This window comes from Ahaetulla prasina, chromosome 2 (genome assembly GCF_028640845.1).
Source record: "Ahaetulla prasina isolate Xishuangbanna chromosome 2, ASM2864084v1, whole genome shotgun sequence".
NCBI classification, from domain to species: domain Eukaryota; kingdom Metazoa; phylum Chordata; class Lepidosauria; order Squamata; family Colubridae; genus Ahaetulla; species Ahaetulla prasina.
This window is the reverse complement of record NC_080540.1, coordinates 27,892,595-27,918,065: the sequence shown is the minus strand read 5'-3', so window position 1 is coordinate 27,918,065 and position 25,471 is coordinate 27,892,595. Positions and strand designations below refer to the sequence as shown.

The window sequence follows — 25,471 nt, the reverse complement described above, 5'->3', positions numbered from 1 at the left end:
GACTAATTGTATATAACTGTACATTGGATGAATTATTTGATATGATTGTAAAAATAAAACTTTTTATAAAAAAAAAAAAGAATCATCTATTGTAATGTCCTTCCTGTCAAAGACTACCTCAGCTTTAATTGCAATAATACAAGAGCAACCAATAGATTTAAACTTAATGTCAACCGCTTTAATCTAGATTGCAGAAAATATGACTTCTGTAACAGAATCATCAGTGCTTGGAATACTTTACCTGACTCTGTGGTCTCTTCTCATAATCCTAAAAGCTTTAACCAAAAACTTTCTACTATTGACCTCACCCCATTCCTAAGCGGACCATAAGGGGCGTGCATAAGCGCACAAACGTGCCTATCGTTCCTGTCCTATTGTCCTATTGTTTTTCATTTCTTCTTCATATATATATTTTCTTTTCTTCTTCATATATATATATATATATATGCTTATACCTTTATATACTATATAACCTTTCTGTATGATAGTTACATATATTGTTGTGACAAAATAAATAAATAAATAAAAACAAACAGGAGTGCACATTTCCTCCATTTTTTTCTGTGTGCCACACGTGGCACTTTGTGCAGTACAGAGGCTTCAGAGGGCTCCCACAGCAACTGCACAAACGTCACACAGGCAAGAAATGACACCCCCAAAAAGACAAAATTCCCCCAGAGGAGACAAGGCAGTGATTTCTGAGGTCCTTTCTCCACGGATGCTGGGCTGCTGTTCCTTCATTTCCCCCCACTCCCTGCACTGCACTGACTCCATCTGGAAAAGTCTACTGCTGAAGAGCCAAACCTTCCATACCCTTCAGGGTCCCTCCTTCAGGGTCGCAAAAATGAAGATAATCAATAAAATAAGTGGAGGCAGTAGCCTCTTCCCAGGGGTGAAATCCAGCAGGTTCTGAAATTTTGAGCAGTTCGGAAAACGGGCAAATGCCACCTCTGGCGCGCCCCAGAGTGGGGTGGGAATGGGGAGGGAATGGGGATTTTGCAATATCCTTCCCCCAGGAGCGGGGTGGGAATGGGGATTTTGCAGTATCCTTCCCCTGCCACGCCCACCAAGCCACGCCCCCAGAAGGTAGTAAATTTGAATTTCACCACTGCCTCCTCCCTCCTTGCTTTGGAAATTACCAGGGGGAGATGAAGGCTGGGAGTGGGATGCGGGCAGAGCGGTCGGGAACCCGCCCTCGCTGGGCAGGAGGGAGAGGTGGGCGGGAGGTTGGAGTTGTGGGGAACTTACACGCGGGAAGAAATCCCTCCTCCCTGCCTCAGAACCAGCCTCCCGCGGCCTCCTTCCAAGGGCCAGCTAGCCCTGGTCTCACGTTACCTTTCCTTTCAGCCACGGCGGCTGGCCCACCTGCGCTTTCCCGTGCATACTTCCCGGAGAGACGGGGAGGGGGGACAGGCTTTCTTTAAACACCCCGAATTTCCCAGCCGCCGCGCATCGTTTTCCAGTGTCCCTTTTTCGAGTCTCACGCCAGTCTGCTAAGCAACAAGTTAGCATGACGAAACCTGCCCGATTTGCTGTGCGTACCTGTGCAAAGTATTACAAACACAGAGACACACCTTTTCTTTCTCTCTGACTCTCGGAATTCCCCCTTGGCTCCAACCCCACAGGACTCTTTGTTTATCAGGAAGGACATTGCAACAGATAGACTTTAGACGGGGGGACGGGGAGAACTTCAGCCGAGCTCGGAGGGCGCGGGGATAGGGGGGCGAGGGTGGAGAGAGGCGCTGTGATTGGCGGAGCGAAGTTACAGGTATAAAATGCCCTGTTGGCGCCCGCAGCCAGGCTTGCTCCTGAGCCCGGCGATCGGATCCTTCTTGCTGGGGCGGGTGAGAAGCAGGAGAGGAGAAGAGCGCGACCCTGTCCAAATACCCGGCCAACCCTTTCAGATCCTCGACCGCCGCCTTCTGCCCGAAGGTCCCCCAAAGCTCTTTGGGGCGAAGGGATGAATCGATCGGAGAGCGTCGCAAGAAGAATTAGCGAGGAAGATATAGCAGTGGCTGCGTTCACATAACCGGGGTAGCCAGGACGTTTGAGCTCTAACGTTGCCCGGTTGTCTCCCAAGGACCCCTCCCTCCTTCCAGGACCCTCGGAAGACACCGAGGGACCAGCGCTGTTTTCTCTCTTCTTCGCGGACCCAAACAGGGCGGAGAATTTTTTTTAGCAGAGTTGGATTTATTTGCGGATCCGGACGGGAGCCGAACCGGGGCAGAGCCTAAGCGACCCCCCGGGGGGCGCGTGGTTGGAGGGCGATGCCGCTGCACCGGGGGCTCCTTTTACTCTTGGGAGGGGTGCTGGGGTTCTTAGTGCCGGGGGACTTTTGCGGTGAGTTTCTGGAAGGATTTGCCACGGGGTGGGGGTGGGGGAGGAGGAAACAGAAAGGGAGGGGCGCATGTCCTGGATTCGGTCTTTCTTTCCCCCCAGACCCCCTCAGTCCCAAATTCATTTCCCAGAACAGTGGTCACCAACTGGTGCTCTGTGGATCATTGCTGGTCCATGAGAAAAATTTGGTGGTCCTCAGAAAAATTATTTGCATTTTTTATATTGCACTAAATCAGGGATCCTCAAATTACACCCCCTGGGCTGGACAAATGCAGTGAATGTTTGCGTTACTGCAGAGAGTCTCCCCCTTCGAGGTCTTTTTGTGTGGGTTGCAGGGGGGCGGAAATTCCGACTTGGGGTCTGCTTCAGCCTCCTGGTGTGGGGCTTTAGGCGAAGGCTGGAGGGAAGCGCTGCTGGTGGCAAAGAGCTGGAGGGCCTCGTTCTGGTAGGACTGCATCATGGCCTGGAACTGGCTGACCATCTCAGCCCACTGAGTCTCCAGGCGCCGGTATACAGGCAAAGGTAGATAGGGCAGATGAAGAAAGAGTAATATTACAATATAGATTAATGGAATATGCTATAAGGGTGAGAGGTTTGAAGCAAAATAGGAAGGAAAATTTAAAAGAGATTTTTACGCAAGCCTTTGCTCAGATAAAGGGTGTGGAGCCGGAAGATTTTGAGATTAATATTGAAAGAATTTATTGTGTTAATTCTTGGTGGGCAAGACAAAATAGAGTACCGAGGGATGTGGTTATTTATTTTACAACTAAAAAGGTTAGGTATGAAATTTTGCAAGCCTTTTATAAAAATAGATTTCAAATATTGGGACAAGATATAAAAATAATGAAGGAAATTCCTCCTAAAATGTTAAGAAAGAGAAGAGAATTTGCTTTTTTAGTGGATGAGTTTAAGAAACATCAGATATATTTTAGATGGGAAGTTCCAATGGGTTTGTCAGTGAATTTTAGAGGCAGAAAGTATTTTCTTAATTCAGTTATTAAAGCGAGACATTTTTATATTAATGTTTTAAAGAGTGGGAATCCTTTGTTGTTAGATGCTAAGTTAATTGGTTTGGAAATGATGGAAAATAGAATGGGAGAGGGGAGGAATGTTTAAGATGTGAATATGATGATTATGGTTAATTTTTGGAATTGATTTATTCAGGATATAAATTATAGGATTTTTATTATTTGCTATTTGTATGGTATAAATCTATGGGATGATATTATTTAATTGTGACGGATGGAAAGTGAAATTTATGAATTTAGATAATGTGGATGTAATGATTTTAACTGTTTACTGTTATATTGTGGATGTAGTTTAAATGATTATTTGTTTTAATTGAGTAGTATTGGAAGATTGGATATTAAATGTTATGACAATTGAAGAAATATATAAGTGATGAAAATTTGAATTTGAGAAGCTGGATTGTAATTTAAGAAATGGACTTATGAAATTTGAAGGAATATACAAGTGGGTGAAAAAAAATTGAATTTTAGAAGATGGACTAATTTTTAAAATGGACTCTAAGAAGAACGGACATTAAATGTTATGGCAACTGAAGAAATATATAAGTGATGAAAATTTGAGTTCGAGAAGATGGACTGTAATTTGAGAAATGGACTTATGAAATTTTTTTTTTTTTATTCAAAAAGTTTTACAAAATTTTTTCCCCCCCTTTCCCCCTCCTCCCTCCCTTCGCAACCTCCCCGACTTCCCGGAACAAGCACAAGGTATAGTTAAAAGTAAAACAAACATATGCTAAAAATTTTCGTCCCAACTTAATTATACCCTACAATCATCAATTCCTAACTTCCCCAAAGCAATCAAACATAATACATCATAATCATTCAAAACAGTCTGATAACTCTTAGTCTGATATCTACGTTGAATATAGTCAATCCATTTTTCCATTCCTTTAAGTATCTTTCTTGTATTGTCTTTCAAAAGGCTGATATCTTCGCCATCTCAGCCAAATTGGCAACTTTCAATATCCATTCTTGTATTGTTGGTACTTCTTTTTCTTCCAATATTGTCCTATTAGTAATCTTGCTGCAGTTATTAGATTTAAAATCAATTTAGTCTCAATTACTGTACAATCCGTAATAATTCCCAACAAGAAAAATTGCGGCAGGAACTTTATCTTCTTTTCAGAACATTTTGTAAAATCCACCAAATTTTTATCCAAAAGGCCTTTATGTCCTTACAAGTCCACCAAATGTGAAAATATGTAGCGTCATCACAATTACATCTCCAACATTTTGCTTGCATTTCTGGATACATACACGATAATTTTTAGGATCTAGATGCCATCTATAAAACATTTTATAAAATTTTCCTCAGATTCTGTGCCTCGTGAATTTAACATTTCTAACCCAAATTCTTTCCCACGTTTCCAATAATATTGGCTCCTGAAAATTTTGTGCCCACTTTATCATACAGTCCTTTACCAAGTCCCTTTCAGAATCTATTTCAAGTAACACATTATACAATCTCTTTATATGCTCCTGAGACTGATTTCTAATTTGCTTTACCAAATTTCCCTCGTTCTGCTCTATACCAATTTTCTGATCTCCCTTCCATCTAGCACGTAATTGCTCATATTGAAACCAAGTATAATTTTTCCCTTCCTCTCTTAATACTTGCAGAGATTTTAACTGCAAATTACCTCTTTCAGTATACAAAAGATCTTTATATGTAATCATTTCCTGCTTCTGTTCTATGTTTATATTTTCTACTGTATGTCTAGGACATGCCCATATAGGAACCTTATAATTTAGTTTATAAGAGTATTTTTCCAAACACATGAAGGGCATTTCTTAGCACATGATTTTTAAAGGCCTTATCCACTTTTTTGTCATAAATTAAATATGCATGCCATCCATATAACAAATCATAACCTTCTATATTCAAAATTCTGTCCTCTGTTAAATTAAACCAATCACTTATTGCAGAGAGAGCAGCTGCTTCATAATATAATTTAAAATTAGGCATTTTTAAACCTCCCCTTTCCCGAGAATCTTGAATTATTTTCATTTTAACCCTAGCTTTTTTACCTTCCCATATAAATTTGTTAATTCCCTTCTGCCATTCCTCAAGATTCTTATCTTTCTTAATTATTGGTATCATCTGAAAGAGGAATAAAAATCTAGGTAAAACATTCATTTTAATAGCAGCAATTCTCCCCAGCAAAGATAATTGCAATTTTTTCCAAACAATCAACTCCTTCTGAACTTTTTGCCATAAAACCTCATAGTTATTCTTATACAATTTCACATTTGATGACGTAATATAAACCCCTAAGTACTTAACCTGTATTTCTGCGAGAACAGAGAGTAAATGGGAAAAGAGACGTTTCAGACTTTAGCCCTGTTTTCTTCTCCTGCCTGGGCAAGGGGTCAGACCCTTCCATCCAGCTCCCCCCTGATCAGCAAATTTTGCCCTTGTTTGGAAAGGTTGCCTCTCTGGGTAGCGTTCAGGCCTTCAACTCTCTTGTTAACTTTCCGGCAAATAGTAAAAGGTGAGGGAGGTGAGTTTTTGGGGAGGAAAATAAGAAAGAAGCTGATTGGCAGGTAGATCGGCCTCCTGGAATACCCCCAATCAGCTATTCCCAGAGGTAAATTTTACCATCAGGTTTGTTGGTTGTGAGCTCTGTGCCTTGCTTTTTTTTCTGCCTCTGAAACTTCTGAAACTCTGTTTCAGAAAAAAAAAACTTTTTTTTCTGCCTCTGAAAGCCTCCAAAACAATTTGGAGGCTTTTTTTTCCTGAAGGGCTATCTGTACTCTGTTCAATCTTCTTTCTTTGGTATTGATATACAGATTAACCTCTTCTAACCTGTTGGTTATTGTGTCATTCTCCAGATTTGTTAGCATAGTTTGGTTAGAACCTTTACTGATTCTTCTTTTGTTGCTTGCCATATTATTTTAGATAAAAGTCTTTCAGAGACTTTTTTTTCTGAAGCTCTGTTTGGAGGCTTTTTTTCTGAAGCTTCTTTCAGCCTCTGAAATCTCCGTTTGCAAGGCTGGGCGGGGCTACATTCGGAGACCAGATTTTCACCCTTTTTGGGGGGGGGGAAAGGTGCATCTTACACTCTGAAAAATACGGTAATTCTTTCTCAAGGGCAAAGAGAAACTGTTCTCTAACAGAAGAAGCTGAGTTAAAAGGCCCCACAATAGAGAGAGAGAGAGGAAGAAAAAAGGGAAAGTTCCCATCTTTTGAAGTAAAAAACCAGAGATATGTGCAAAAGCAAAATGAAACATCAGAGTGGTTTTAAAAACTAATAAAATACAAAATTCTTACAATAAGAATCCAGTATAAGTCAGATCCAGTCACTATCACTACAAAAGGGGGAAAAAACAACACTCCTGCTGTTGGCTTCCTTGTAGCACAAGCGAAAGTATTTTTAAGTCCAAAATAAAAGAATGAAAGTTCGCAATTGTGATTCAACAAGTGAGTGTAAGACGGCCTCAGCCTGCAGCCAGACTATTAACAATTGAAAAAGTAAATTAAAACAACAACAACATGTGATGTTAAAACTACAAACAGTGACAGGAAAAGATGGAAACCGGTCTGCATTGACTGCTCTTACTGAGAATTGCAATTCTGCGGATTCTCTTCCCAGACAGATACAACAGCCATCCAAAGGTCAGTGTGGATTCTCTTCCCAGACAGATACAACAGCCATCCAAAGGTCAGTGTGGATTATTCCTAGTTGCTCCCGTTCAAAACTCGGGGAAGGTGCTGCCAAGGAACTGGCTTTGGCAGCAAAGTCATCTGATTGTCGGCAGAAGAAAAAAAAATCACACCCACAATTCAACATGCCATTTTCTAGAAGTTTGCAATTCTGAGTGAATTTTTGAGCAAGGAGTGACAGTCAAAATAGAAAGTTCAGAGTTCTGTTCTCCTCCTTTGAAAACTCCCCACTCTTACCAGGACAAAGGCTGAGCCTCCCTCCCTTCCAGCTTCTGATCAGAAAAATCTCCCTTGAAGGACTGTGACCAAGGATAACCACTTCTAGGTGTGGTGGAGCTTCCAGGAGCAGGACGTCTCCATACTCAGGAGAAACTCCAAGCAGCTCCTGTCCTGCTGTCCTTCAGGCCATGGGCATGTAGGGTCCAATGGGGATCAGGCCCAGAAGCAGTTGTGAGGGCCCTGAGGGTCCTCTCACCTCAGGGGTAAAATGCTCCCGGTTCGGACCGGATCATCCAATCCAGTAGCGATGGCAGCGGGAGGTTTGGAGAACTGGTAGCAAAAATCCTTGCCCCCCTCCCTTCCCTGCCCCGCATGCCCAGCTGAGCCGTGCGATCATCAGACTCTGATGATCGCACGGCTCAGCTAGGATTGTCAGAACCCTTTCAAAGCATTTTTTCTACAAGCTCTTCGACCGAAGAGGCTGTAAAAAAATGCTTTTAAAAGTAAAAACAAAAAAGTTGGCCATGCCCACCCAGTCATATTACCCCCCCAAGCCATGCCCACAGAACCGGTAGTAAAAAAATTTACATTTCACCCCTGCCTTACCTGATGTGGTCATCTCCAAAGTCAACCAAGAGTTGCTAGGGTCTCCTTTGGCCACTTTCCAGGGTGACTGAGATCATCCAAAGTAGAGCTGGCTCCAGGGGATTATAAATGCTTCTTTGATGGAAGGGGTTTTCCCCGCCGCCTTGAAGGAGGCAGTGGTGAGACCTCTCCTCAAGAAGCCTTCCCTGGACCCAGCTATTTTGGGTAATTATCGTCCAGTCTCCAACCTTCGCTTTGTGGCGAAGGTTGTAGAGAGTGTGGTTGCATGGCAGCTCCCCCGGCACCTGGAGGAAACTGTCTATCTGGACCCGTTCCAGTCCGGCTTCCGACCCGGTTATAGCACGGAGACGGCTTTGGTCGCGTTGGTGGATGACCTCTGGAGGGCCAGGGACAGGGGTTGCTCCTCTGCCTTGGTCCTATTAGATCTCTCAGCGGCTTTCGATACCATCGACCATGGTATCCTGCTGCGCCGGTTGGAGGGATTGGGAGTGGGGGGCACCGTGTATCGGTGGTTCTCCTCCTATCTCTCTGACCGGTCGCAGACGGTGTTGACGGGGGCAGAGATCGTCCTCGAGGCGCCTCACTTGTGGGGTGCCTCGGGTCGATTCTCTCGCCTACCCTGTTCAACATCTATATGAAGCCGCTGGGTGAGGTCATCAGTGGTTTCGGGGTGAGTTATCATCTGTACGCTGATGATACTCAGCTGTACTTCTCCACCCCGGACCACCCCAACGAAGCGGTCAAGTGCTGTCCCGGTGCCTGGAAGCTGTACGGGTCTGGATGGGGAGAAACAGACTCAAGCTCAATCCTCCAAGACGGAGAGGCTGTGGATGCGGCATCCCGGTACAGTCAGCTGCATCCGCAGCTGACTGTTGGGGCAGTTAGTGGCCCCAAAGGAGGTGGTTCGCAACTTGGGCGTCCTCCTGGATGGACGGCTGTCTTTTGATGAACACCTGGCGGCCGCCGCCAGGAGGGCCTTTACCAGGTTCGCCTGGTTCGCCAGTTGCGCCCTTCCTTGATCGGGATGCCTTATGCACGGTCACTCACGCTCTGGTTACGTCTAGGCTGGATTATTGCAATGCTCTCTACATGGGGCTGCCCTTGAGGTGCACCCGGAGGCTGGAGTTAGGCCAGAATGCCGCTGCGCGAGTGGTAACGGAGCCGCTCGTGGCTCCCACGTGACATCGCTGCTCCGTAGCTTGCACTGGCTTCCTGTGGTCTTTCGGGTGCGCTTCAAGATTTTGGTAACTATCTTTAAAGCGCTCCATGGCTTAGGACCCGGGTACTTACGAGACCGCCTGCTGTTACCCTTTGCCTCCCACCGACCCGTACGCTCGCACAGAGAGGGTCTCCTCAGGGTGCCGTCCGCCAAACAATGTCGGCTGGCGGCCCCCAGGAGTAGGGCCTTCTCTGTGGGGGCAGTGATGCTCTGGAACGAACTTCCCCCCGGCCTGCGTCAAGTGCCTGATCTTCGGACCTTCCGTCGTGAGCTCAAAACATATTTATTCATTAAAGCGGGACTGGCATAATTAGGGATGTATTTTATTTTAATTGGGTTTTTTAATATTTTTTAACTTCTTAATTTAAATTTTAATAATCAGCCTTTAAAATTTGCTCTTTTTAATTGTTGTTTTAAATTGTATACATTCTTGTTTTATTTTGGCTGTACACCGCCCTGAGTCCTTCGGGAGAAGGGCGGTATAAAAATTTAATAAATAAATTAATAAATAAATAAATAGAGCAGACGGTTGGTCTTCTGTTTGAGAGCTGCTTTTCATGACAGCATTGAGGAAGGAGCTGGATCTTCAGACCCTCCTAATTCTGTCCTTCACCTTCTTCTCCTTTCAGGCTCTTTGTACTATTCCTACCTGAAGGTATCAGAGTCCAGCCAGGGGCTGCCCCAGTTCCTCTCCGTGATCCACCTGAATGATATTCCCATTGCTCGATATGACTTCCTCAACAAGAAGACAGTTCCTCTGGTGCCCTGGATGAAGGAGGAGGAGATGAAGGTGAAGATACCTGAGAGGATGTTCAGAGGTGACCTGGAGTGGTTATCAGCACGCAACAACCAGAATGGAGGTAAGCAAAGGCAGAACTGCTTCCAAGTCCTGAATTCTCCCACAAATCTCACTTTCCCACAACTTGTCACTTTGGTTATTGGGAAAAGAGGCAAGCAGGCAAAGACTAGAAAGTGGGAGGCTAGGATCTTGGGGGGTTTGAGATGAGTCCCATCCCAGGAAGGGAAAATATTGTTTCTACCTTTGACCACCTGTGAGGAGCATTATGATGAGCGATCCTTTCCTGCAAAGGAAAGAAAACTGCCTCCCCTCCCCAAGGTCTCCTCTCACATGATCTTCATGATCTTCTATCCCCACATCAAAAGGACCAAGTGTAGCCGCAGATCACAGAAAAGACCTCCCACCATTGAAAGAAAGAGGGGAGACAAGATCCGTTTCCCCCCTCCCCCCGATGGGAAAGGGGGGAGAAAACACTACAATCCTTTGTGGGGAGTCTCTAGGGAGAGGAACTCTGGAGTATTCTCACCCCTCTTTGTGTATTTCAGGGCTTCACACCTGGCAGGTGATTGTGGGCTGTGAGCTCAAGGAAGATGGGAGCAAAAGAGGATTTTTGCACTATGGCTACGATGGGATGGACATCATCAGCTTTGATAAAGAGACCCTCAGATGGGTGGTATCTCAATCCCAGGCACAGAAGGTCAAGGAGGATTGGGAGAAGGCTCCACGCTGGTCCCAGAAAATTAAAGACTTCCTGGAGAAGATCTGCATTGAGTGGCTGCAGACAAACATGTCCTACCAGAAGGAGGCTCTGAAGAAGACAGGTGAGTGGCCAAATTTATTTTATTTATTTTTATTTATTTATAATTTAATTTCTATACCGCCCTTCTCCCGAAGGACTCAGGGCGGTTTACAGCCATATTAAAACACCAAATACAAATAACAATTTTAAAAACGAATTAAAACCAAATATTTAATGGCCAGATCAACTAAAACGACATAAAACCCATTTAAAATTACAATTAAAATTATACTTATTATACACAATATGGGCTCCATATTGTGCAGTTTTTTTCTAGGCCCCCTCTCTGTTTCCTTCTCATGTTTTCTGCCCTGCACAGCCAAGCCACCTTTCACATGCCAGGCAGAAATAGAATTGGGGATTTACCAGAATGAACTAGGGACATTTATCAAAACACAGTAGGAAAAATAATATCCAAGCCCCACCCACCCCAAAATAAGTTCTTCAAAAAAAAGGAAAGGAAATTGAATTGAAAGGGGAGGGGAGGAAAGGGATGGGGGAAGGGGAAGGAGAAAGGAAAAGGAAAACCAAACCAAACCAAACCCCAAACCAGCAAGATATCATGGCTGAGATCCAGTTCCAAAGCCCAAGCATTAAAATTATTTTGGTCCGAATGAGAATATTACCCCAAAGTTGATGTGTCCCTTTCACAAATGAATCTAAAGAGTTCAATTATCCCATTTTTGAGGGTCCCACAGGTTCAGGAGAGGAGAGGGAGTGGGAGAGGATGGCCAAATGAGGTTTCCCACTTATTAAATCACCTTGACAGAAACTCTTGAAATCCTGGGAACTCAGCTGTTGTTGCTGTTTCTGCAGAGCCTCCGGTGGGGAAATTGACTCGCAAGGTGGTGGATGACAGCCTGGAGGTCCTCACATGCCAGGCCTTTGGCTTCTACCCCAAGGAGATCCTGGCCACTTGGATGAAGAACAGAAAAGTCTGCGAGTATGGGACCCTCCATAGGAATGTGGCCCCCAACTCAGACGGGACCTATTACGTCTGGCTCAGCATTGAGATCAACCCCAAGGAGAGGGACCGTTTTCGGTGTCACCTGGAGCACGAGGGCTTGCAGGAGCCCCTGGTCTTGGCATGGGAAGAGAAAACAGGTGAGAGGCTCAGCATTTGCAATATGTCACCTCTTGATGAGATGGGTGACATACAAGAAAATATCCTGCATTTAGTGATGGTAGTAATTTTTGACAGGAGAGTTGGAACTTAAGAGCAAGGTATGAAAATGTGATACAATACAATATATAGACAAAGGAGATATGGGAGATGTGATATGAAAGATTGTTTTGCTTGCTGGAAGAATTATCTGATGGGACGGCTTATACCAAGTCATTCAATGCCCCTTTCAGCAGGGGAGGCTGGATCCTTGTCAGCCCAGCAAGACAGAAAGCAATGTCAGCTACTTCGGTACTACTCTTCTAACAAAACTATGCGACTGCAACTATTGTAGTCTGGACATGCCTCAACCTTCCTCCATTTATCATTATGTAAACAGAGAAGGGATCTGTGGGACACATGTACTTAAGCTGATTTCGTGGCTCAGGCTGGACCACCATTTATCCGACTGTTGCCTTGGTTGTAGATCTTCCTTCTGCCCTTCAAGGCCATTTATTCTACCCTCTTCAGCCTCAGAAGGGAGGGAGGCTTCTTTCAGGGGGAGATGCTGCCTGGAGGCCAGTTCAGGTTGGGAAAGGCTTCCATGGCTCAGCATCTCCATGTCAAGGAAATCAGGAAATATCTAATCAGAACCATGTTTCTCTTTCTTTAGATACAGTGTTATATGGTGGTGTGGCAGCTGTGATTATCTTCATCCTAGGAGCTCCGTTTCTCTGCCAGATCCGTAAGTGTTTTATCTCTGGCGTTTGCAGCCAGGATCTCCACAAGGCCCCTGCCCACAATTGTCATTTGGAATGAGAGCTAGAAAGAAAGAAGAAACTACGCAGCCATTTCTCCACTTCCTGTAAATGTTCAACCTTGCTGAGGTTTGGGAGGGAGCCTCTTTGGCCTCCCTGGACTTTCTTCAGAGGAGCAAATATCAGGAGCTCAAGAATCAAAGAAAAGCCCAATAAATGTGAGAGGGATCTTGGAGTCCTAGTGGACAACCATTTAGATATGAGCCAGCCGGGTGCAGCAGCTGCCAAAAAAGCCAACACAGTTCTGAGCTGCATAAACAGAGGGATAGAATCAAGATCACGTGAAGTGTTAGTGCCACTTCATAATGCCTTGGTAAGGCCACACTTGGAATACTGCATTCAGTTTTGGTCGCCACGATGTAAAAAAGATGTTGAGATTCTAGAAAGAGTGCAGAGAAGAGCAACAAAGATGATTAGGGGACTGGAGGCTAAAACATATGAAGAACGATTGCAGGAACTGGGTATGTCTAGTTTAATGAAAAGAAGGACTAGGGGAGACATGATAGCAGGGTTCCAATATCTCAGGGGTTGCCACAAAGAAGAGGGAGTCAAGCTATTCTCCAAAGCACCTGAGGGTAGAACAAGAACCAATGGGTGGAAACTAATCAAGGAGAAATGCAACTTAGAACTAAGGAGAAATTTCCTGACAGAACAATTAATCAGTGGAACAACTTGCCTGCAGAAGTTGTAAATGCTCCAACACTGGAAATTTTTAAGAAAATGTTGGATAGCCATTTGTCTGTAATGGTGTAGGGTTTCCTGCCTGGGTAGGGGATTGGACTAGAAGGCCTCCAAGGTCCCTTCCAACTCTGATATTATTATTATTATAATAAATAAATCTCCAACGTGCCAGAAAAAAACCTATTTTTGCCCTGAAGATGATCCCAATGCCTTCTCACCTGGCTAGAGGGACCTTCAGGGAAACTCTGGTGGAAGGTGTGGGTAATGGAGGGAGGTAACCCATGTTATCTGCCCCTGCTTGCAATCATACTGGGGGGACAGAGAAGAACAGAGGGGAAGGTCCAGCGTTGGAAGGAGCTTCTGCTTGCTTGGCTCAGAACAAGAGATGTGAGATGTAGGAAGTGTTTTCTCCATTGAGCTTCACCAGGTGTGGCTCAATACATCCAGGTCATTTTCTCAGCAACAAAGCGGAAGTGCTTTGCCATTTCTCTCCTCTAGGATGGGCCTTCTGACTTGCTTGCAATTGGTCTTGCTTGCTTGCCAGTCTCAGATGGACGTGCTAAGCCAGTCAGGCCTTGCTTAGCTTTTCAAGATCAGCCAGGATTGCTGGTACTGTGATCTTGCTGGGTTGGGACTGGGGTTTTGGAGTAGAAATCAAAACAAATGTTGTGAGAGTTGGATTAAGAACTACCATGTCTGGAATATATGGGGAATACCATCTGTCTTGTACCAATTCCCAGAAGTCTAACATCCTTGCTTAAAAGTAATTGATGGTGGCCATGGTCCTATCAGGAAAGGTCAGGATTGGGGTTTTGGAGTATAAATCAAAACACACATGGGGGAGCATCATCTGTCTTGTACCGATGACAGAATTCCCAGAGGTGTAGCATCATTGAGTAAAAGTCAGTACTCTAATAGGAGCATGGACAGTTTCAACTCGATTATTTCTTAATACCCCCAGGAATGTCCCTTCCACTTCCCCATGGTCAGCACCTCTACAGCCAACCATTTTGCCTTTCATCCATAATAAGCAAATCAAGATGCTGAGTTATAATCCAGCCAGTTTTACCACCTGGGCCTTTTGGGATCTTCAGCTTAAATCCATCTCAGGCAGGAGCTGCTGCCCGAGAAATAAACTTCTCTCTTTGCCGTCCATCAGTCTGCGGGCTGATCTACAGGAAGAAACTCCATCAGGCAGTGAAAACTCACCTTGATGACCTTCCTTTAGAAAAAATTTCTTCTTCCTCTACTTATGGCACTGAAGACGAGATTCAATCAGCGGCGATGCTCCCATCCAAAACGACACCAGAGGTGAGCCCTCACTGTTGCTGAAGTCTACTTAAGAGACAAAACTTGGGGCTTGGAGAATACCTAAGAACCAGTCGTGAAATCCATTTTTTTTTACTACCGGTTCTGTGGGTGTGGTGTGGCTTGGTAGGTGTGGCTTGGTGGGTGTGGCAGGGAAGGATACTGCAAAATCTCTATTCCCACCCCACTCTGGGGACAGCCAGAGATGGTATTTGCTGGTTCTCCAAACTATTCAAAATTTCCACTACTGGAAATTTTAGAACCTGTCGGAACCTGCTGGATTTCACCCCTGCTGAGAACCAGCATCTTCAGGATTGTTGGGGTGGAAAATTCATCCTGAAAGTCTTTCCAAGGCAGCCACGGACGGATGGTGGGATGTCTGAGGCTCCTCTGGAGCTCAGCCCCTCTTCTTGGGGACCCTCTGATCAATGAATGTTCAAGGGAAAATCAGTCAAAGCTCAGCTTCTCTGGCCCTCCAGCCCCGAGGAAGGAGACTGAGACAGGAAAGGGGCTGGGGGCAGGAAAGGGGGCACTCTGGGAAAATGGGGGGTTTCTGTCCAGGAAGGGGAGGGGGAGAAAGAGATGGTGAGCTGCAAAAACAGGGGGAGGCCATCTAGGATAAAGGCTTCTTGGTGATGATGAGCTGGCAGTATAAGAGAGACAAGAGGAAGGGAACACTGGATGACTCCTTCCTGTTTGTATGGAGGGGCAGTGCAAACCTTTCTCTTCTTTGGTTGCTTCCTTCCGTACAGGGTTGCTGTGGGCAGAAGACAGAGCTAAGGGAAGGAGAGAAAACACCTCTGAGGGCTTCTCCAGATGCCAGTTCAGACAACGTGGAAGAGCCAACCCTGGAGACTTCAGAGGGGAGCCTAGAGGAACATCTAGAAGATGCCGAGGCCACCAAGCCAGGAATCGAAGGGCTGGAGTTCCTTCAGAGGAACAAGCGGATGAGCACCTGGCTGGAGAGGAAAGGGGGGAGAGAGAGAGAGACGCAGCTGCAACTGGAGGATTCACACACAGACCCAGCCAGAAGCCCAGGATGGAGAAGGATTGCAGCTGCAGCTAATCCGGAAGGATGAGGAGGCACCACCTCCTCCACCATAGGACTGAATGGAGGGAGGCACAATGGAGGTCAGTGAGGTTACTCGCAAGGAGGCAGCCTCTTTCCTCGTAAGGCGCTATACCAGCACACGCCTACCTAGTCTAACATTTCAACAATGCAGCATTAGAAACCACTACACCTTTTCCCTGCCATGCAGGTACTGTAACTCCCTGACTGCTATTCATGTGACTTTGGATCTGTGCTTCATGTTGCCTCCGTTTGGACTTTGGACTTGCACTTTGGCTTGGATTTGGGTGTGGATTCTGAACCATGCCTGAATTTTTCACACTGTGTGTGTGTGTGTGTGTGTGTGTGTGTGTGTGTATTTGGGGACTTATCCCTTTCCCTGGGCTCTCTGCAATTCTCTGCCTAGGCTGCACAACCTTGGATTCAGTGGAATTTTGCAGGAGATGTGAATGGGATCTGGGGAACACTATAAGGGGCTTCATCCTCATTTTTTTTTTGGGACCTGATCAGGGTCAAACCGAGATCATCTCCTGCCCTAATTCCACCAAGACCAAATTAACCCTTTGACGGTAGCCAGGGAAGGTGCAATTTCCTTTCGTTACTTTTATTTTCCCCACTAAAAGCAAACTCTCTTTTTTGGGGGGGAAGGCAACCACTCTCAACCCCAATATGGTTTCCTTAAACAGAAGGGCAGTGTTATGTATTTGAACTTTAAGAGGGAAGTTTGGGCGGGAACAAGCACGTTGCTGATTGGCTGATGCCTCAGCCAAAATAGTATTTAAAGAGGGGTTTTGACTGTTGGTCTTTTGCTGGGTCACAATAAACTAAAGAGCTGTTGTCACTTGTTGGTCTCTTGCCTCTTCATTGCCCAATCTTAACATTGGCGACGAAGGTGGAATACTGAGGCAGCGAGACCAGGAAAAGAGCTGAAGGAGTAACGGATTCGCAAAACCCAGCCAGTATCGGAAGAGGTTACATAGCAATGTCCAGCTATACACCGCCAGCGCCGTTCGACCCTGCCAAGGAGAAATGGGGGTCGTACATGGCTCGTTTCGAGTGTTTCCTCGAAGCAAACGAACTACTGGGAGTCTCGGATAATCGGAAGCGTGCTTACTTCCTGAGTCACTGCGGACCAGAGGTTTTCGATACCGCCGAATCGCTGTCGGAACCAATGCCGGTACAGTCGGTACCATGGCAAACGCTGCAGACGACACTGAAAGCACACTACGCTCCGGTGCCGTCGAAGTTTGTTCAGCGTTTCGAGCTAAGACAGAGAGTTCAGCGAGAGGGCGAATCGATAAGCGTGTACATTGAGGAAAGCCGCGAACCACTGTGAGTACCGGGATTTGGATGACTCCCTACTGGAACAACTCATTTGTGGGGTCCGGGACATTCGTTTACAGAGGCGGTTGCTGTCCAAAAGCAACCTAACCCTAGCCCTAGCCCTGGACGAGGCAAGGGCACATGAGATGTCCACCAAAGCGGCAGAGACCCTGCAGAAACTGAACACACTGAACACCGGCACGAAAGCAACGCCAGTTCACAGCGAAGTCGTCGAGGCCGAATACGGGGGCGAGGAAGAAGAAGAGGTCTTCCGTACCAGAAGTTCAGAGAGAGGCGACCGGGACAAGTGCGTGAGCTGTGGAGGCCAACACCAACGACAAAATTGCAGATTCAAGGATGCAATTTGCCGGCGGTGTGAAAAGAAAGGGCACATCGCACAGGCCTGTCGAGCCCCACAACCATCCTGCCCAAAATTCAAACCGGCCAATCAGCAGAGCGCTGGACTGACGAAACGGCCAGGGATTGGCCCATCCAAAAGAGGCGCGAAATTGAACCAAACAACTGTACGAGTGGGTCACGCGTCAACGCGACTTGAAAAAAAGATATTCACACGAACAAACAACGAAGGGGTGCCGTGTAAGATGGAGGTGGACACCGGCTCGTCGATCACGATCATGTCCTGGGACACCGTCGCGAGGAACCTGCCAGATGTCGCGAAATGCCACCTGCAAACCCAAAAGCTGAGAGTGCAAGACTACCAGGGAAACCGGATCCTGTTCGAGGAGTCACGTCCGTCAAAGTGCGATATGGGAATTTTAAGAAAATTCTACCGATCACCATCGTAGATGGAAACCTTCCAAGCTTGCTAGGCCTGGACTGGTTCAGAGCCCTAGGGATGGAAGTGACTGGGGTTCACAGCAGTGGAGTCAACCTAAAGGATGAACTGCTGAAAGAGTTCGAGGACGTCTTCCAGGACTGCCTGGGCAAGTACGTGGGGACCCCTATTTCGTTTAATTTAGATCCCCAGGTGGCTCCCATTAGGTTAAAGGCTAGGCGGGTCCCCTTCGCCCTTAAGCCCAACATTGACCAGGAGTTAGACAAACTAGTAAACCAGGGCATACTAGTCCCCGTCAACCATGCCAAATGGGAGACACCGATTGTGACCCCAGTCAAACCGGACGGATCAGTCCGGATTTGCGCTGACTACAAGGCAACGCTTAACAAAGCATTGCAAAAGAGCACATACCCCGTTCCCGTAGTGCAACATCTGTTACACTCCTTGGGACAAGAGCAGGTCTTTGCCAAACTCGATTTGGCCCAAGCCTACCAACAATTACCCGTAGACAATGACACAGCCGAGGCGCAGACGATTATAACACATTGAGGCACTTTCAAATGCACTCGACTCCAGTTTGGAGTCAGCGTAGCCCCAGGGTTGTTCCAAAATCTAATGGAACATCTGCTACAGGGAATACCGGGGGTCGTGCCATATTTTGACGACATACTAGTTTCAGCAGAGAACTTAGATGAGTTAGGGGTCAAACTACGGAAGGTCTTGGGCATTTTCAGGTCTGCTGGACTTAAGGTCAAGCTCAACAAATGCCAAATAGGAGATGAATCCGTAGAATTCTTGGGTTATCAAATAGACAGAAAAGGCATCTACCCCACAGAGAGCAAAGTGCGAGCCATTAAAAAGGCTCCAGCTCCCAAAAATAAGGCTGAGTTACAGGCATTTTTAGGGCTTGTGAACTTCTACGCAGTTTTCTTGCGAAATAAAGCAACAGTAGCAGAGCCGCTGCACAAGCTATTGGGGAAAAAGGCTGTTTGGACGTGGGGCAAGGTTGAGGCTAGGGCATTCGAGGGCGTTAAGAACCTCTTGTCCAGTGATAGCCTGCTAATCCAATACAACGGGATATTACCACTAGTGCTAGTCTGTGATGTGTCACCCTATGGGGTAGGGGCTGTCCTCAGCCATAGGCTACCGAACGGATTGGAAGCCCCCATAGCATACTTCTCCCGCACGATGTCAGCAGCAGAAAGAAACTACAGCCAGCTACACAGGGAGGCCCTGGCCATAGTTTCGGGAGTTAAAAAATTCCACGAATACCTATTTGGGCGACAATTCGAAATAGTAACGGACCACAGACCACTATTGGGACTCCTGGCAGGGGACCGTCCAACTCCGGTGGCACTATCACCCAGAATGACCCGTTGGACTATCTTCCTGGCGGCATACTCATACAAATTGTCCCACCATCCGGGGAAGGACCTAGGACACGCAGACGCTTTGAGTAGATGCCCTTTACCAGAGACGATCGAAGACCCGACCCCAGGGGCGCCCATCTTACTAATTGACTCTCTAGACTCTGCCTGGTCACTTCTAAGGAAGTGACTAGGGCATCGAACAGAGACGTTATCATAAGGACTGTAATCCGGCCCCCCAGTCCCTACTCGTTCCCCGGATGGTCAAGATCCTCAGAGCTCGGGCCTACGGCTGATGCTCTGCAATGCCCGGTCCGTGGTTAATAAGGCTCCCCTGATTTGCGATCTGATTCAGAGTCCATGGACCTTATGGGCATTACAGAGACCTGGTTGGGCACAGAAGGGGGTGTACCCCTGGTAGAACTGTGCCCGCCGGGTTTCTGTGCATTCCATCAGCCGAGGGCCCAGGGTAGGGGTGGCGGGGTGGCGGTCGTGATTAGAGAGAGTCTGGAGCCAAGGGAGTCCACTGTTCCTCAGATAGCTGGCTGTGAATCCCTCCTTGTGAAGTGGGGCCATCGTAATCAGATGGGGTTGTTGATCACGTACCTGGCTCCTTGCTGCGTGACTACAGCCCTACCTGAGCTACTGGAGGTGCTTGCTGGCGTGGCGGTTGAGATCCCCAGACTTTTGGTCTTGGGAGATTTCAACTTGCCATCGGCCGGCTTGTCATCAACAGTGGTTCAGGAGTTCCAGGCCCATGACGGCCTTGGACCTGATTCAAGTAACTGATGGCCCTACACACATCGGGGGAGGCACGCTAGACTTGATTTTTATCTCTGGTCAGTGGGTTAATGATCTGGAATTAGGAGATATAGTGAAAGAACCATTGTCATGGTCGGATCATTTCTCCTTCGCCTAGACTTTCGAACCGCTGCTCACCACCGCAGGGAGACGAAGCCGATGCGTTGGTTCCATCCGAGGCGCCTGATGGACCCGGAGAGGTTTCTGGCGGAGCTTGGGCCGTTTCCTGAGGATCTTACCCACGGCACGACTGAAGAACTAGTTGCGGCTTGGGATCGGGCGCGGCTGGGGCTTTGGACCGTGTCGTCCCTTTGCGGCCTCTGCCCCGGTGTAGATCTCAATTGGCTCCCTGGTTCTCCGGGGAGCTGAGAGAGATGAAACGCCGGAGAAGACGCCTAGAGAGTGTTTGGAGGTCCAGCAGGTCCGAGGCTGATCGGACACTAGTGAGGTCCTTTACCAGGACTTACCTAGTGGCAATGAGGGAGGCGGCGCCCCTACGTTTCCACCCTCATTGCGTCGGCAGATAACCGCCCGGCCGCCCTGTTTCGGGTGACCCGTTCCCTCCTTCAACAAGAGGGGCGGGATGACCCCTTGCAGGGTCGAGCCGAGGAGTTTAACGGTTATCTATACGATAAAATCGTTCAGCGTGATGGTTTGGACCATGATTGCGATGATTCAGCTGAGGTGACAGAGACTCGTCTTGTTGAGGTTATTTGGGATGAGTTTGATTCTGTGGCTCCGAGGGCGTGGACAGGTTGCTGGGGAGGTTGCATGCGACCACGTGTTTACTGGACCCGTGTCCTTCCTGGTTAGTACTGGCTGCTCAGGAAGTGACACGAGGCTGGTTCAGGGATTATAAATGCTTCTTTAGCTGAAGGGTTTTCCCGCCGCCTTGAAGGAGGCGGTGGTGAGACCTCTCCTGAAGAAGCCTTCCTGGACCCAGCTATTTTGGGAAATTATCGTCAGTCTCCAACCTTCGCTTTTAGCGAAGGTTGTAGAGAGTGGTTGCATGGCAGCTTCCCCGGCACCTGGAGGAAGCTGTCTATCTAGACCCGTTCCAGTCCGGCTTCCGGCCCGGTTATAGCACGGGGGCGGCTTTGGTCGCGTTGGTGGATGACCTCTGGGGGGCCAGGGACAGGGGCTGTTCCTCTGCCTTGGTCCTATTAGATCTTTCAGCGGCTTTTGATACCATCGACCATGGTATCCTGCTGCGCCGGTTGGAGGATTGGGAGTGGGAGGCACCGTTTATCGGTGGTTCTCCTCCTATCTCTCTGACCGGTCGCAGTCGTGTTGACAGGGGGCAGAGGTCGTCCTCGAGGGCCTCCCTTGTGGGGTACCCCAGGGGTCGATTCTCTCGCCTACCCTGTTCAACATCTACATGAAGCCGCTGGGCGAGGTCATCAGTGGGTTCGGGGTGAGTTATCATCTGTACGCTGATGATACTCAGCTGTACTTTTCCACCCCGGACCACCCCAACGAAGCGGTCGAAGTGCTGTCCCGGTGCCTGGAAGCCGTACGGGTCTGGATGGGGAGAAACCGACTCAAGCTCAATCCCTCCAAGACGGGGTGGGTGTGGATTCCGGCACCCGGTACAGTCAGCTGCATCCGCAGCTGACTGTTGGGGCGAGTTAGTGGCCCCAAAGGAGGTGGTTCGCAACTTGGCGTCCTCCTGGATGGCCGGCTGTCCTTTGAGGAACATCTGGCAGCCGTCACCAGGAGGGCTTTTTACCAAGTTCGCTTGGTTCGCCAGTTGCGTCCCTTCCTTGACTGGGATGCCTTATGCACGGTCACTCACGCTCTGGTTACGTCTCGGCTGGATTATTGCAATGCTCTCTACATGGGGCTGCCCTTGAGGTGCACCCGGAGGCTGCAGTTAATCCAGAATGCAGCTGCGCGAGTGGTAATGGGAGCCGCTCGAGGCTCCCACGTAACACCTCTGCTCTGTAGTTTGCACTGGCTTCCTGTGGTCTTTCTGGTTACCACCTTTAAAGCGCTCCATGGCTTAGGACCCGGGTACTTACGAGACCGCCTGCTGTTACCGTATGCCTCCCATCGACCCGTACGCTCTCACAGAGAGGGCCTTCTCAGGGTGCCGTCCGCCAAACAATGTCGGCTGGCGGCTCCCAGGGGTAGGGCCTTCTCTGTGGGAGCACCGACGCTCTGGAACGAACTCCCCCCTGGCTTACGTCAAGTTCCTGATCTTCGGACCTTCCGTCGTGAGCTAAAAACACACTTATTTATTCAAGCAGGACTGGCATAAATAGTGATTTTAAATTGGGGTTTTAGAGATTTTAAACATTTGTAAATTTTTTAAATTTTTAAATTATCGGCCATTTATTAATAGTTTCTTTTAATTTCTTTTAATTGTATATACTCTGTATTTTATTTCGGCTGTACACCGCCCTGAGTCCTTCGGGAGAAGGGCGGTATAAAAATCTAATAAAACTAAAACTAAACTAAACTAAACTAATCGGTTGGGTACAGAGGGGATGGCCCGATGCACTGGGGGATCGGTTCAAAGACTTTACAAAAAAACATTCGGAACTGTCGGTTTAAGGGGGTTGTCTGTTATGGGGGGATAGAGTGGTTATTCCGGAGAAACTGCGAGAAAACGTGTTGGAACTGTTACATGTGGGTCACCCAGGGATTGTGAGGATGAAAAGCCTGGCGAGGAGTTATGTGTGGTGGCCACAAATGGACAAAGACATTAGCGACAGGGTAGGAAAATGCCAGGCCTGCCAAGAGTCAAGGCCACTACCCCCAACAGCCCCCATAAGGGAGTGGGAGAAACCCCTTGGTCCAGGATCCACATAGACTTTGCCGGGCCATTCCATGGGCAAACCTTTTTAATCGTGGTAGATGCATTTTCAAAGTGGCTAGAAATCTTGCTCATGAAATCCACAACAGCCGAAGCCGTAATGACAACATTGCGGCACCTTTTTGTAACACACGGGTTGCCCGACACTCTAGTGTCCGACAACGGCCCGCAATTCATGGTGACCCAATTCGAGGGGTACTTAGCAGAAGAGGGCATCCAACATGTCCTCTCGGCGCCTTTCCACCCGGCGACGAATGGACTTGCAGAACGATTCGTTCGCAGTGCCAAGGAAGCGCTATCTAGAATAACCCCCGGTGATTGGCAAGCCAAAATTGATACCTTTCTAGCGGTACAACACAAACCCCCTGTGTAGCCACAGGGCGCAGCCCATCAGAATTATTTATGGGTAGGAAACTCAGGTGTCCCTTAGATCGATTAAACCCAACATACTCCCCTGACGGGTACCAAGGCATCCAGGAAAAAAACAGGGAAATGGCAACGGGTGATTTAGTGTGGGCACATAACTATAGTGAAGGCCCAGCATGGCTTAAAGGAACTATCACTGGAGTAACAGGTCCAAAATCATATATAGTGGACATGGGGGATGGCCGAGTATGGAGGCGCCACATAGATCAATTACGAAAAAGGGTACAAAACAAACCATAAACCGCGCAACCAGACCCTGACTGCCAAATATTTGAACCAACAGCTAACTCAAACCCGTGGCGATCGGAGGACTTATCTGAACTTGAAGAAGTCCAGCGACGCCAACCGGCTCCTCCAGAAGACTGCAGGGACGACTCTGCAAGTAATCCAGGGCCGGAGGGCCCAGAGGAGGAGCTGGGAGGAACAAACAGTCCCTCCGACCAGCTCGACTCACTCCCAGGGAATGAATTGCGCAGGTCAGAAAGAGTCAGGAGACACCCTGTCTACCTGCGTGACTACATGGAAAAATAACATGCAAATTCCATGCAAAAAAGTGGCACAATGCGTTCTGGGAGGGGAAGAGTGTTATGTATTTGAACTTTAGGAGGGAAGTTTGGGCGGGAACAAGCACGTTGCTGATTGGCTGATGCCTCAGCCAAAATAGTATTTAAAGAGGGTTTTTGACTGTTGGTCTTTTGCTGGGTCACAATAAACTAAAGAACTGTGGTTACTTGTTGGTCTCCTGCCTCTTCATTGCCCAAACTTAACAGGCAGGATGTGGGTTGCACTTCTTTCCGGGTCAGCTTCCCGTTCTGATTGTTCCTGGTGGTCTCCCACCCCATCCATGGAAAGAGAAAGCAGGGCAGCCCTCCTTATTTGAGGGGCCCATGATCCCACCAGAGCCGAGAGGGTGGGTACGGTATAGGTCTCTTCACTTAAGTATTGCCCTCTTGTGGGCCCTTTTCAGTTTCTTTTCCATTTTACCCAATCTATCAGTGTTCCAATATCTCAGGGGTTTCCACAAAGAAGAGGGAGTCAAACTATTCTCCAATGCACCTGAGGGTAGAACAAGAAGCAATGGGTGGAAACTGATCAAGGAGAGATGCAACTTAGAACTAAGGAGAAATTTCCTGACAGTTAGAACAATTCATCAGTGGAACAACTTGCCTGCAGAAGTTGTAAATGCTCCAACACTTGAAATTTTTAAGAAAATGTTGGATAACCATCTATCTGAAATGGTGTAGGGTTTCCTGCCTGGGCAGGGTGTTGGACTAGAAGACCTTCAAGGTCCCTTCCAACTCTATTATTATTATCATCATCACAAAATGACAGTATGCACAGCAAACGAGATAACTATGCTGGATTTCATATCACAGATCGCTAGTCGAACACTTCCCAAGCGTTTAGAACTGCGTGATGTATCGGCGAATTAAGCAAGCAGATCCCAGTAAGGTGGCCTTCTGCAGCTGACCAATGGTGATCTTGTCAGTGCCAATCATTTTTAAGTGCTTGCCTAGGTCTTTAGGCACAGCTCCCAGTATGCCGAGTACCACTGGAACCACCTGCACTGGTTTATGCCAGAGTCTCTGCAATTCAATTCTCAAATCTTGATATCTGCTGACTTTTTCAAGTTGTTTCTCATCAATTCTGCTGTCACCAGGTATATTATTATTATTATTATTATTATTATTATTATTATTATTATTATTATTATTATTATTATTATTTCATAATTGTACGTTTATATTTATAATCTTCTTTCTCCCCCCCCCCATCCCGCTTTTCCATTTACTCTGGCGTTATCCAGGTTTCTATTTCTGTTTTGTTATTTCCTTCATTTAATTTTCCATTATTTAAATTGTTTTATTTAAACCCGAGAAATAAAAGACGAACTGAAAGAAATGCTGACTAAGGATATAACTATGATGGAACTAAATCAAGCAATTAGATCCCAGAAAAGTAATAAAACACCAGGCCCCGATTGTTTTCCATCAGAATTCTATAAGGCAATAGAAGAACAAATAGGGCCCATAATGGTTGATTTATTTAACGAGGTATTAACATCAGCTAAAATGCTGGATATGTGGAGGGAAACACTAATTTCGCTAATCCCGAAGGGGGATACGGATCCCAGACTGATACAAAACTACAGACCAATCTCTCTCTTAAATGTAGATTATAAAATATTTGCTACTATTATTGCCAACAGACTAAAGAAAATTTTGAACGATTATATACACTCAGATCAAAACGGATTCCTCCCAGACAGACAAATTAGAAATAATTTGGAC

The 25,471-nt window shown here is 47.0% G+C and overlaps 2 protein-coding genes across 3 annotated transcripts in view; both read left to right on the top strand.

Annotated features, from left to right (window-relative positions):
* The window catches only part of LOC131190452 (major histocompatibility complex class I-related gene protein-like), a 119,064-nt gene that overhangs the window by 58,591 nt on the left and 35,002 nt on the right, over positions 1-25,471 (top strand). The window lies entirely within an intron of this gene.
* On the top strand, positions 1,729-16,455 carry LOC131190869 (major histocompatibility complex class I-related gene protein-like). 2 transcript variants are annotated; one of them, XM_058168347.1, is made up of 7 exons: positions 1,729-2,340; positions 9,703-9,933; positions 10,418-10,693; positions 11,488-11,775; positions 12,447-12,518; positions 14,432-14,583; positions 15,333-16,454. In XM_058168347.1, the coding sequence occupies exons 1-7, from the start codon at positions 2,268-2,270 to the stop codon at positions 15,657-15,659; spliced, it is 1,419 nt and encodes a 472-aa protein (XP_058024330.1). In that variant the 5' UTR covers positions 1,729-2,267; the 3' UTR covers positions 15,660-16,454. The 2 variants fall into 2 exon arrangements, with proteins under 2 accessions (XP_058024330.1, XP_058024329.1); XM_058168346.1 differs by lacking the exon at positions 1,729-2,340 and adding an exon at positions 6,393-6,981 and having other exon boundaries at positions 15,333-16,455.